This window comes from Panicum virgatum, chromosome 1K, assembly GCF_016808335.1.
Source record: "Panicum virgatum strain AP13 chromosome 1K, P.virgatum_v5, whole genome shotgun sequence".
Taxonomy (NCBI): domain Eukaryota; kingdom Viridiplantae; phylum Streptophyta; class Magnoliopsida; order Poales; family Poaceae; genus Panicum; species Panicum virgatum.
Genome location: NC_053136.1, coordinates 39,795,072 through 39,808,999, shown reverse-complemented (window position 1 = coordinate 39,808,999; position 13,928 = coordinate 39,795,072). Strand labels below are relative to the sequence as shown.

Sequence of the window (13,928 nt, the reverse complement as noted above, 5' to 3'; positions counted from 1 at the left end):
TTCTCAGCTGGTTGCTGCGTCCGGGGGAGCGTGACGAGGCGCGGTTAATGAAGGAATGGGATCGACGACCGCCGGTGCTCCTACCTCGCATCTGCGCGCGGTGAAAGGAGAACAGGGAATGTTGGTGGCAAGTTGGAGCCTGCACGGCGATAGAAAATCGTAGAATGATCACGACGTGCTCGCCGGACTTTTCACCAGCGAAATTTTGGAGAACGTCGTTCACGTGGGGGAGGGGGGCTTAGGGGCATTGCTGAAGTTGGCTAACTACACTGACACACACATGCACATGTTTATAGTGTTTAGGATTCCATGCTGTCAAGCGATTTTAGCGGGTAACGAAAATCCAGCTGCACTTGGAACGATAGCTTCCCAAAAGTGGAAGTGTCACTTGGGAGATAAAACACCAAGCTAGTGGAGAAGCACAACAAGGATTTAGTGGGGAGGATTTATATCGACTTCGGCTTTATCTGTTTTGTACAAACTGAAGAATTTTGTATGAAGTTACGAAAGTTGAGATAAAAAAACGAATTAGAAGCTAAGTGAAAACATTCTTTATTCTTCACCGTAAAGTCATTTTGAGAGGAAGACCTTGTTTAGTTTTCCTGGGTAAAGTTTTTTGAAATGGATTCTTTTCACATTTGAAGTATTAAACATACACCAATCACAAAACTAATTACATAACTTATCTGTAAACTAGGAGATGAATTTATTAAGACTAATTAATCCATCATTAGCACATGTTTAACGTACCAATTTATTGTCTAATCACGAACTAATTAGGCTCAAATGATTCGCAGACAATATGTGAAAATTGATTTTTTTTCTATATTTAATACGTCGTGCATTGTCCAAACATTAATATGATTGATGTGTAAAATTTTTAACGGAGAACTAAACAAGGCCAAAGTTATCTCTACCCCCCACCCCCTCCAACCCACCCACCCACCCACCCAGAACTTTCACACAATGGTTCCTTATATGGCGGGGGCCCTGTGCGGTGTAGTCCCGCAGACCTGCACCGGGCACCTGAGAGTGTGCTCCTTTTTCTTGATTATGGTTTTCACCTTTTCTTGTGAGTATGATATGATGGTTTATGTTTCCAGATCCAATGTTGATGACCACAGTGTTTGTCTAGATCTCTTCATATCATCTATCCAATTCCATATTAATCATCCAAACATCATTTGTAGTTTAGTCATCGTAAATTATTCAATGTTCATCCAAGCAAGATATATCTTATTTGAATATGTTTCCATTAAATTCACTTTCATTTAAATTTAAGGTGGAATGTAAGCTTGAATCAAATTCATTTTCTAGGATCCAAACAGGTATTAAGTTTCCCATGAAAACAGTCACTAAGTGAAAAGTTGGCGGGAGATAAATCTTTCCTCTCAATCAAACTCCGGTTTCTTCTTATTTGAAAATGTCCCGCTCTGCTATATTTTAGAAGCCGTGTAGGATAATTGCAAAAAATAGGAAAAATTTCAACATATTAACTATGCAAAAAAAAGCCAAGGCCCAGCCTCTTAGCCCATTCCGTGCGGGCCTAGTGGGCCCGTCACAGGCTCATCTTCGGCTCGACGGTGAACCAGAAAACCAAAATATCTTCCGGTAGAAATTTTATTAGTTATCTTCCATTGTTTGAGATCTGTGCAGACTAAAATAAATGGCTAGGATCTAATCAGGTGGGAGGACATGCTTGCACGCATAACTTGCTGTGAGGTGGAGATGGAAAGATGTCCAAATATGGCTGGCTACGGTGGTAACGGAAGTTGGATGGATTCTTTGCTTTCAATTTTCTTTTGAACCATAAATAATTTTTGAAATCCGTTTGAACCATAATGATCTTTAGAATTTATGTAACAAAATAAGATATAATATGAATATATTTTATCTTCTAAATATTATTTTTAAAAATCAATATTTGCAATGAAGTGTTTCAACAATTTGATTATATATGTTCAACAATTTATATATACTAATTCAACATTTTCATATAAAATGTTACATTAGTTTATTCAAATTGTTGAACTAAGTTTTTAAAATATCAACTATAGTAGTTTAAAATGTTGACCAGTTTGCATTTTGAATGCACTATCTTGGAGTATCTCTAGCAAAAAAAAAACAATTTGACATGTCAGATTAAAAGAAAAAAAAAGAAAACTCACCTGCCACCTATCTATATGTGCATGCAGTTCGAACCGGTGTGCTATGTGCTGTTCGTGCATTGGGCCATGGACCGTATAGAAGAGTTGTGGCCTCGTGGGCCGTGCGCGGGCCGTGCGATACTAGCTAATTCACCTTCCGGAATACAGGAGCCCCCGCGGTGAACAGCCCGTCCAGGTTCGCCCCTTGCGGAGTCGGGCTCCGGCGATCCCTCCTGTCGCCGCCGTTCCGCCCCGCACCGTCGATTCGCATCCGTTTCTCCTGTTCGCCCGCCGACGCGTCTGGCTTCCCTCGCTCTCCTCGCCGCTGCCACCGCACGCCCCCCCACCGCCACCGCTCGCAATCTCCCAGCCTGCTCCAATTCGTTTGGATTCCTTTTCTATTTTTTAAATCACCCTGCGCCGCTCCCGCTGCCTTTGTGGAGAAGCGCACGGCGTACTTCTCACGCAACGAGCGCAGGGAGTCAAGGAGGAACCCTAGACGGCCCGGGACGCCCAGCACCACATCGCCGGCGACGAGCTCCATGTAATCCCGCTCCCCGGATTCGTGCCCTGCTGCCTCGCTTCGGTTGGTGTTCGTCGCAAGCAACTGACCTTCCTCGGTCTCCTCCTCACAGGGGCTTCGCGCGCGTGGAGCTGCGGTGCCCCAGGGCTCTCGACCCGCGCCCGAGCTGGACGCTCGGCGACGTCCTCGCGGAGCTCGACGCGCTGGACGCCACCCGCCGGGCTGCGCAGCCCACACCCCTGAAGCAGCCGCCGGATTGGTGTCTCTCGCCTGCCTATTTTGCTTTGGATTTGGTGTTTTGCCTTCGCATGAGGTTTGACGAGTTTTGTTTAATTTAGGGCTAGCGATGGCAGTGCGAGACAGAAGGCCTTTGTGATGCGGGTTGATGATGAAGACGACTCAGATGAACACGATATTAGTGATGGGGAGTCCCATGCTCTTGTTGCCATAGGGGCGAGGTTCTCGTGCAATGACCTTGAATCCAGGTGAAGCTTGATCTGCAATTGAGTACATGTAGCTGCATTTTCCACGAAATATGTGTTCTGATTTCTAGATTTCCTGGAGAAGTAGGGAATAATTGTAAGAGAGATAACTTCTGTCTTATTAGGACAATCTATAAAGCATGAGGACCCCATTGGAAGCATGTGTTTTTGTCTTTCCAAAACTGCAGAAACTTGCCTAGTGACTTATGTATGGTGTCATTTCTTAGTCACATTCATTTTGTTTCTGCACAGTGATTCAGATGATGAATCAGGTGGCCAGGTTTCACCGTACCTCTTAATGGAGAAAAGGAACCTAGAGAAGAGCATTCTTCTTGAGCTGGAACGCGAGCATCATCTCAAAGTTCAAGTACACACTAGTCATTTTTGTAAAACCTGCATGTTTTAGTAATTAACTATTGAGTTTTTGTTATGTCATCATTGCAGCTAAGGTTCACATGGTTCCCTTTATGCTTTGCATTTGATAATATTCTTTACTGATCCAAGCTATAGAATGTGGATACTCGCATATGCTCTTTTTATGTTTTCCAATTGCTCGTTTTACTTTTATCTGGAAGAAATTGTACATCAAGAAAACTGAATGTAGCATGTTTAGATGGATGGATAGAAGCACACCTCTAGGTTTCAGATGTAAATTGAATTATTATATGTATGAAAAAAATTAGCTTAGTGAGTTCTTTATCGATTTCAACATAATATTCAAATATAGCACTATTTTTATGTCAACCTGAAAATACTGACGTTCAAGTAGAAAGATAGCAGGAAGCAAACTTACTTAGTTTAGGTCATCTCCATGTTATATCACTGTTCTAGCAGATGCTGATACCCTGTACCGAGTACCATACGATTGTTGGTTTATGGAGTATACAAAATTTGTCCAGGGTTTTAGAAACCTCGTCAAACTAGGCAAATATGCCATACTACTTCTGGAAGTATGAAATGCCATGCCGAGGCACTGGGTTCACTTTGACATATTTTTCTTGTTTGATAGAACAACATTAGTTATTTTATTCCAGCGAATTAAAACATTCCACCAGTGTTTCAAAGGCGACAAGGTGATCCAAGGTGAGCTCTGTATGCTTTGTCGCCTAGGCATAACTGTTCCCCAAGGCGAGCTGGGTCCGCCCAGATGCCTAGGCGACGCCTTTGAAGCACATCATTCCACCAGCTACAGCATTATCTTGCACTCTTTCCTTGACCATGGTGGACTATTGTTGGAGCCCATTGTTTATCTTGTTGAACACTTGTCTTGAGCATGTGTGATATTTGCTCTGCAGGAAGAAGTCAGAAGTAAGCTATCTGCATTGGATGCATGCCACCAAAATGAAATCCAGAGAACAATTTCTGCGTTTGCTCAACTTCAGAAATATGCAGAATCAAGAAAAGAAATAGATAGAAGACTAGATGTACACTTCCAGAGAAGAATGTATGTACTTCATTGCAATTTCATATCTTTACGAATGCCAAAGAAAAATTGTATCTGTTTTACTGAGCAAGATTTGAGAAACAGCATTTCTAGTGCTATTCTAATATATGTATCCGAAGTAAGCTTCACAGTAGCAGGTTATCTTTTTGTTAGTACCTGCTTTTGTCACTTGTCAGCAACGAGCTAATCACTTACTTCACAGTAAATGTCGTTATGGTCTTATGAGTTGCAAGTTCAATTTATTTATGTTCCAATCAATATTCTGAAGTGAAAAGTGCATGCTTTTAGATGGCTACTGGAACTTGTATTCAGTGCACTTCTTTACACAATCTGAAGACAAGCCGTACTTATGCGCACAATTCTTATACAATATCTTTATTAGATCGACTGAAGGATCCATGCTGATAATATTGCTAAATTTTTTAGTTCAATGCTTCATTGATACTTATTCTATTACTGTATCCCTGATAATCAGTTCATGTGTTACTTTATGTACTAGTGCCATTTGTTTTTTCAAGTACAGGGTACAGTAGTTGTGTTATTAATTTATAAAATTTCTTTGCTGTTTTATGATACAGTTATTTTTGATTTTTTTAGCATTGTACATTGATGTGGAATCTGTGCCTATTGCATTGTTTAAATTTTAACGTTCCAATTCATTCTTCAGATTCAAATAATTTTTTTTTCAGATTATGCTCTTTAGGATTTTAGATAACTATATTTTACTTTTAAGTTGATATCGTAGGGTATACTCCCTCTGGTTGCAAATAGGCTTGTGCATGAATTAAATTAAATAAGCAAAGAAGAGTGCCTTCAAATTATACTTGCATTAGGAAAGATGGTTCATTCATTTATGAAAATAATACCATTCTATTACTGGCAATAAGATAGAAAGATGAGAAGGTGACTGGAAATTCTGCCATGTATTGTGCTCCTTGAAGAGGAGCTGAGAAATCTAAAGGATGGGTTACAAAAGCAACCAGCTATGTTGTACAGCTGCAACTCTAGCACCTTAAAGTTTAACAATCTTCTATTAGCTTCAGTATCATGTTATCCTATTCCTTTCTTGTAGTGCAGAAGTACTCGACAGACACTTGTCTATGGTCCAAAGGGATCATGAACAGAAATCCCAGATTGTAGAACGTCGAATAAGAGATGATGCAGCTCTTGAAGAAGCTAAAAGAAAAGAGCAAGCTATCAAGGAAGAAAAGTTAAGGCAGGAAAGAGCCCGGCAAGATTCAGAGGTCTGTTTGCTCAGATTTGTTGATCACACGATCTTTTCTCTGTACATAACCACAAACGATTAAGTATGTCGGGCTTATGATCTTTGAGGCTTAGTCCATTATTGTAATATCCATGTTTGTTTTTTTCACCCTTCAGCTACTCCTGTTGCCTTTTGCTTTGGAGATTTTCTTGCCACTAAATTTTCTTTACTTCACTGGTAGTCACTTAAAGGCTGTTTGTAGCCGATAACAAAAGTCATCGACAATGAGGCAGGCTAGGCAGAAGGAAGCTGCCAAATTAGCAGCTGAAGCACGGAAAGCAGCATTTGAGGCTGCTCAAAAGGAAGCTGCAGAAAAGGAAGCTGCAGAAAAGGAGGCTGCCAAATTGAGGGAAGCAGCAGCTTCCCAATCTAGTGAAAATTCTCAGAATAATATTGCAGGTACTCCTTGCATTTAAAGAAATATTTGCAAACAAAGTAGTTCTAGTTCTGTATGTGGAGCTGTTCTAGAGTTCTGGTATATCACAATTTGTGTATGGAAAAAAGTTTAGTATCTGTTGGGTTGGCACTTGGTTACAGAAATTAGAGTTGTAATTATACTTTTTAAACCATATATGCGTATGATATGATAGTCCATTCATATGTTTCTAACTTTCGATTTTGGAACTCATCAGACGAACAGAACAGACATCTTTAAGTTGTCTTTATTGTGTGAAGCCTATCTTCAGCCCTTGTACTCACCAAACTTGACCTTATTTTATGACTTATGATGGGGTTATGCACTGACACCAGTGATAACTTGTACTATTCTAGGATCTAACCACAAGATAAGGAATCTACAAATTACCTTATTTTATGACTTGTGATGGGGTTATGCACTGACACCAGTGATACCTTGTACTACTAGGATCTAACCACAAGATAAGGAATCTTCAAATTGCAAGCTTGTAATATTAACGGTTCATTTTATGGGATCTAATAAATCATGCTAATGATTCTGCAGTGCTTATTATCATCTACGCATGCTGTCTATTTTCCAAACACTGCTTCTCTATTGTATCATAATTTATATGGCAGAGTATTGTGATAACTTTGTCTTTCATGCTAGGTATCAAAGTTTTTGCCGATAAATATGCATTAGAAGCGGAATCACGGAGGCGTGCATTGCTACACAATCAAGTGCCAGAAAACATTCATCTCAACAAGGTCTTTATTTTCTGCTGAAGCTTCTAATGTTTAATTGCAATTTTGAACAACTTGTTGAAACGACTGTTCCCTGGCCTACGATTTGATGTATAGATGAGTATGTTGCTAACTTTACTCTGGTTTACATCATATCATGCAGGAATTCAGCAAATATGACCGACAAATTGCCAAATCCATAGGTAAACTTATGCCGACCACTGACAGTGTCAGGTTAGTACATAACTGTATATTGGCCTGGCTTGAGTATGGTTGCATAAACTACATGAAAGCTACGCTATTGTAATAACTTCAAACTGAGTTTTTTACGGAAATTATAAAATTTAAGAACCATAAGATTAAATGTTAGTTTAATAATGTCAAATTAATCTTTAAAACTAATTTCACACTTGGTGGGTGTCACATTTTTTCTCCTTCTGATCACCCTGCATCGCGTTATAATGACTAAGTTGTTAAAGTAAACTTGCTACTTTGCTAGGCATCATGGTTTTGTGTTATGTGCAATGTTTTGCCTTGCAGCTCAATAGCGATGAAGTAGATCTTTATCACTATTCAGAAATGTCTGTAATCAGTTTGGATTAGAATATTGCTTATCTTGAAAGTTGGTTGACAGCAGCAGGCATAATTTGATTTCCCAATTGCATATTATTTTGTTGCAGAGCAAGGGCTAGTGAGCTTATTAAAGCTTTAGATGGACGAGATTGTCCCCGTCCAATCGCATGTTCTCTATTTGCAAACAAGGTAGCTACTTTATTTTTTGAAATATAATTTTCCATTGAATTAGCAGCATAGTGCCATAGTCAGTGGTGTGACTTGTATCTGTTACATCATTACATGGTTACAAGTTTACAGCCTCTGTTGCATATCTTGTAGCATACATTATCGAGAGTGAACATTTTGAATTATGTGGGTGTAAAGCATCTGTACCTGCTACTCTCTCTGTTCCAAAATATAAGCTGTTTTCCCCAGTCCTCACTCTTCACGAAATATAAGTTGTACTACACTTTTGAGCCACTTTTCCATCTTTCCTTCCCTGTTTGCCTTTTCTTAGTTGCTTTAATAAATGAGCATCTTTGTTTCCCATGACTCCCACCTACATAGTACTTACTGAAGGATAAATGATTCACATGGTCATTTTACACATTCTCTATCTTTTGCTCAAGTTTAAATGGCTTGTATTTTGAATTGGAGGGAGTAGTAGCTAGTGATATAACTTCAGTTATTTCAAAGGTTGTTTTACTGTCGAGTGTACCTTCCATTCAGTTTCCATTAGGACCTGAAGTCTTAAACATCTTCAAAATCTACTCTTTAGGATATCTTCAAAGGTTTCATAACCCTGTGGTTTATCCTTATTCCTATATAATTAAATTCTGGTTAATATTTATATTCTCACATAACTGACCTGGTTTGCTTTGCAGATTATTTCAATTGTCAAGAGTAGAAATACAAAGGACAAAACCTTTGGCAACCTGGCCTTTGCATGTGGATATGTCATGTTATTAGTCACAAACCAGGTTTCTTCTCTCCGTCCTCGAAATATAATCTGCCTTAGTAATTATTCAATATTATTATTGCTACTTTCGTGTTGTTAATTTCATACCGATATTGTACTGTAGTTGACCAAGATTCTGTCAACCTAAAATTTTCTGAATAGGCACTGGCAACATCGGTCGATCCGACATTTTCTGAATATACTATCCTTGAAATCTGTTGGTGTATTTTAACAAGATTAACATTGAATCTTTTAATGATCATATCTGATGTGTCTGCTTGCTCAGGTACCAGATGCAATGGATTATCTTCTAGCTGAGTTCAACAGAGTTTGCATATACACAGTTCCGAAGCATCTGCATGCTTTGAATGTAAGCCTGAACTTAAATCCTAATGAACTCTGTAACTCTCGTATCAGATGTGATAAGAAATACACCCAAAAGTTATAAGCAATGCTCAGATTTTTTTTTAATGCGCCTTTAACCATTGGGCGCATAGAATTATGCACCTGGCTGTGTCAGGTACAATTTTCTAGAGTATTATGCTAAGCTTTTGATTTTTCTCATGACATCTGTAATTTTGCAGGCACAAGCACGTAATAGAGATTACTATAGATTGATAGGTTACCAGGAAGAAAATGGACAGCTTGAGAGCACTGAAAGTTATTTAACATACGTCGTTGCATACATCAAAATGTATGCAGCAATGATTCAGGTGTGTACAATTCGTTTCTCACATTATTGTTGCATGCTTGCTTTGTACCTTCCTCTATCTGGTGGTGAATGTTCCTATGTAAGCCTTTGCCTGGTAAACTGATGTATTGCAGTAGAACAGAAACATGACTGCCTGACTTCATTTACAGACTGAAATCAAAGGTGTACGTCATCCTCACGGCTTAGCTGAGGGGTGGAAGTGGCTTGCAATGTTCCTCAATGCTCTCCCAGCTACCACAGCCACTGCGTGTGCCCTTCATGCTTTCCTCAAGGTAAAAATGCACTCGAAGACCCACAGCTTTTGTGTGCATGTTGTTAACTGAAATTCTTGTGCTCTTTCAGATGGCCGGTTTTGCACTACACAAAAAATATGGATTACAATTCCTGAAAATCTTGGATGTGATATCGCGGTGCTTTTTACCAGCTCTTAAAGATCAAGGCAACAAAATGCAGTCCGATGCTGTCAACAATCTACAGAATTATCTGAATGACAAAATCTACCTCCAGGAACCGGAAGGGCAGTACCTTGTTCAGCAACTACTGTCCAAAGAGTTGTTCATGTGAAGATTAAAAAACCAGATCGGCATGGGGCTATAGAGTACGCACATCATCAGGCACGTTCATTGCGTGTGATTAGCTCCAGTTGACAGTTGAGCCTCCAAAGGCAATCGGGCTTTGCAGATTAACTGTCCTACCTACATGAATATCAGCATCAGATCGTCCTAACAATATTTATTTATTTATTTATTTATTTATTTATTTATTAGATATAATCCCCTCATGTATCCGGCCAAAGACGTATATAGCATAGGTTGAGGTTTCACTGTTTGTTGTATGTCTGTACCCTGTATCGAGGCCAATTCTTGTATTGACTATTGAGGGCACTTTCGCTTTCAGTTTTAGAAGAACTTTGTACTGGACACTGGATTCGTGTGGCAGTTTGTTGTATTGTAGAATATGCTTGCCGCTCATCGCTCAAAGTTTTGTAACATAATACTATGATTTTATAGAGTGAACTGAATTATTCTCAAAGGGTGAATTGTTGGGCGTTCATTTCTACCCAGAATCGCATGGCTGGATAGCCCTTGTGCTTTATCCAGCCGTGCGTGCTAGAGTTTAACGTTTCAGACTCTTCCAGTCCAGTGCTCCAGGTCCCACCGGTCTGCAGTTGCAGCAGTTTGCAATCTCCTTGACCAATTGCAAAGGCTACGGAGATAACGCTCGAAAGCTACAAACCCGTGCCTGGATTGGAAGCATCAACAGGCCAACAGCAAAAATGGCAGCGCCACCTCTCGGCCTTGCCAGCCGGTTCGCCGGCGTCTTCACCTCCCCGGCCGTGGCGCATTCCGGCTCCCGCCCCCGAGGTCTCCGTCCTGGTCTCCTCCCTTCGAAGGTGCGGCCTTTCTACTTGAGCATCCTCCTCGTTTGCTGTGCTCTGCTCTGTTCCCTCCTGAGGCACGCCGTTTTGTGCGTGCAGAGATGGAGCGGGGTGGTGAGGATGGGGGCGGTGGTCGGAGGGGGTCAGGACGGGGAAGAGGATGAGGAGCTGAGGCAGACCAAGGAGCAGGCCGCCGCCAGGAGGCGGTGGGAGACCCTGGTGCGGTTCATTCATTCACCTCTCTTAGGAGTATCTTGTCTGCTCATTATTTTTGCTTTATTCCCTTGTGGCAACTGAGGATGACAATGGTGCAAATTTCTTCTGAAATATCTTGGTTCGAAAATGCGCTGTTGAATTCTTTGGGTTTTGCCTTCTTTGTTCTCGTGTAAATGCAATATGTGTTTGCATTCGCACCATGGAACTATATAGTCTTTGGCGATATGTCAGTTTTGAAATTCTGAGCTGCTGTTTACTTGTACGACTGTGGAATGCTCTGCCTGAAGATTAGGGAGCAGAAAATTAAAACCCTTACACCTAGGGAAGCTGGTTATACGTTCAAACTGACGGACAAGGCTCTTTTGGATGTCAGGCCCTCAAATGAGCGTCAAAAGGTTGTCTTTCTGCCAATTATTTTGAAATATATAAAACTCTTGTTTCAGGTGCATATTGTTTTCCGTTCATCCTTTTTGATGCCAAAACTGGTGTTTTGCAGGCCTGGGTGAAAGGCTCTACCTGGATTCCTATATTTGATGTGGACACATCAGTTGATCTGGGCGGCCTTAGCAAGAAAGTCAGCAACTTTGTAATGGGTATTCCACTAGTTACCATCTCTGCCTTCAAATTGTGTCATGACCCTTGCTCACAGTGTTGAACTCTTGCGTCCAAACTTGTCTAGCTTTCCACATGGCTTTTTTCTTTTCTAGATTACTCATTGAAGAATTGAAGACTTCAGTGGACTAAACTAAAGCATGATTGTTGCATAGGTGGCTGGTGGAGTGGCAGCTCAACATTGTCATTCAATAAGTATGCTTCACATCAACTGAGATAGGAATTATCCTGTTATGATCCTAGCAGGATGATTGATTTGACTGATTGTAGATGAAATTGCTAGGAACTTTGTACAGCAGGTTGAGGAGAAGTTTTCAAAAGACACAGATATAATACTAGTGTGCCAGAAAGGACTTAGGTAATTTCTTATTCTCTTCTGAAGCTTGAATTGTTATTCATGTGAGCCAAAGCACATGCAGAAATTTTCAGCTTGCTTTCGTTTGGATAGCACATTCCAGTAATGGATGCTTCATTGCCTTTTCTGGAATACTGTCTTGGTGTTTCAGTGTTTCTGGATCATAGGATAGAAAGCCATCTATTGTTTTCCTTTTACATCAGCTCATGCATCTTTACATCCTGAACCATTTGTGCTAGCAGTCTTATATTTGTGTTGATAAGTTGCTTTCGCCCTATCACTCTTTCTGTCGTTGCTCTGTGTAAGGTTCCATGTTATCTGTGCTACTGGTGTTGCATAACCATGTAGCCTGGAGATGTGTTATTTAAGAACTACTGCAGAATAAACGAGAGCTTCTGTGCATGATTTTTAATGATTGTTGATTTGTTTTAACTCTCAATTTCCTCCAAAATGTGGACAGATCACTTGCTGCTTGTGAACAGCTGTACAATGCTGGTTTTGAAAATTTGTTTTGGGTTCAAGGAGGCCTGGAAGCCGCTGAAGAGGAGGTAGCACCTTACAAAAAGATATCTTCCTATGCTTGTGCCTTGTTTTTGAACATATATCAAATCTGCCTTCCTTTTCCTTCAGGACTTTGAGAGGGAAGGTTCCCAGCCTTTCAAGCTTGCTGCTATTGGAGGGGTTTCTGAATTCTTTGGGTAAGTTCTGTGGCCTGAGCTGTGTCAGCTGTTGTATTTTGACCAAAATGCCTACTCAATTTGTTCTGTTGGAATAAAAATAAAATCACTTGTTAGTAAAAGAATACTGAGGTACTATGTTTTTTTTTTGCGGGTAATACTGAGGTACTATGTGTGGCACATGTTCTTGAGCATGATATTGTTTTTTGGCCTATTCCCTCAACCTTTCTGAAATCATGCTAAATATGTTTCAGCATTCTATAAAGTTATTCCATCACTTACGACATAATGCAGTAAAACATCTGTGTTTCAGCATTCTATAACAGTTACTGTATGACATAAAGGAGTAACTTTTTTTTGCAATCTCTTCCCTCCAGGTGGACGGACCAGCAACGCAGGCAGGCTGCAAAGGAAGGGCTGGGATACCGCCTGGTCTTCACTGGCCGCCTGGTAATTCATCTCAAGAAGACGGTCGCCCAAACTAGTGTAACTGTTTTGCAGGGGAAAGGGATTTAACATCTTGTTTCTCCTGTAACTTCAGGTCGGAGCACTGGTGCTGCTTGATGCTCTGTTCTTAGGTGCTCAAAGGATCGGCCCTCTGCTTCAAGAACTGCAGTCCCGTTGATTCCCTCAGGATGTTCCTGTTGGCATTCGAGGCATTAGCATTCAGAGACGCCAGGCATGCTGTATGGCTGCACCTGGACGTCTGAATTCGCAGCAGGGTCTTCATTCTCCAGAGGCAAGCCTGCAGATAGTGTTGTAGCAGAAATTTTTTTTTTTTGCGCGTGTGTATGTGGAAAGAGGAGCGCTTGACAATAGCACGGCAAAAGAACAATTTTTTTTCTTTATGGGTTAGAGAGGATTGATGCGGAATATTCCTTTGCGATGATAGAGCATCAGGTGCCACCCAACCCATGAGCCCAACCAGGGTTTATCGCCCAAACCACGGTCGCGCGCTGCCAGCAACCCACTTTCTCACACGTCTCACTGAGCAGCGGGCCCCCACATGCCAACCTCAGGAGCTCATCGGCGTAGGCCGATCGCTGCTGTCCAGGCCGGCGACCTGGTCCGAGTTCCCCCATGGTTTTTTCGCCTTGGGTTTGGTCTACCAGACGAAAGCCAAAGCAGAAAAGAAATTAATAGATATCCGAAATAGCAGCGGGGCTCGACATTTCACCACAGACCGGTGGTCCACGCAAAATTGGACCCCACATGTCATTGACAAACTGGGTACAGAGACCAGGTGCGCGGAACGGTTTGGGCAAAGGCACGTTCAACGAGCGGCCCACGGCCCGCGAGGGACGCGGCAACCGCCCTCTCACCGACGTGCGCTCCAGCGCTCCCCGTGAACGCCCACTGACACGTAGGCCTAGGAGCTTCACGTGGGCCCCACGGGCAAACGGCGTCAGCGACACAGCCTGCCGTCGCGTGTACACGAGCGCGGGTGTCCGATCCTTTTCCCACC

General features: G+C 41.5%; 2 protein-coding genes across 2 annotated transcripts; both read left to right on the top strand.

Moving 5' to 3' along the window:
• The first annotated feature begins 2,328 nt into the window (after positions 1–2,328).
• LOC120707281 (protein GLE1-like) lies at positions 2,329–10,264 on the top strand. The gene is made up of 15 exons (XM_039992156.1): positions 2,329–2,691; positions 2,783–2,929; positions 3,009–3,155; positions 3,405–3,519; positions 4,448–4,596; positions 5,669–5,840; positions 6,094–6,259; positions 6,927–7,024; positions 7,164–7,234; positions 7,681–7,762; positions 8,440–8,535; positions 8,800–8,883; positions 9,098–9,226; positions 9,375–9,497; positions 9,568–10,264. Coding segments are annotated over exons 1-15 (1,803 nt in total). The 5' UTR covers positions 2,329–2,689; the 3' UTR covers positions 9,790–10,264.
• A 139-nt stretch (positions 10,265–10,403) lies between these two features.
• Positions 10,404–13,352, top strand: LOC120707293 (rhodanese-like domain-containing protein 11, chloroplastic). Its single transcript, XM_039992171.1, has 10 exons — positions 10,404–10,618; positions 10,703–10,822; positions 11,107–11,214; positions 11,316–11,412; positions 11,587–11,626; positions 11,715–11,789; positions 12,247–12,334; positions 12,417–12,484; positions 12,841–12,913; positions 13,005–13,352. The coding sequence occupies exons 1-10, from the start codon at positions 10,502–10,504 to the stop codon at positions 13,086–13,088; spliced, it is 870 nt and encodes a 289-aa protein (XP_039848105.1). The 5' UTR covers positions 10,404–10,501; the 3' UTR covers positions 13,089–13,352.
• The last annotated feature ends 576 nt before the right edge of the window (positions 13,353–13,928 follow it).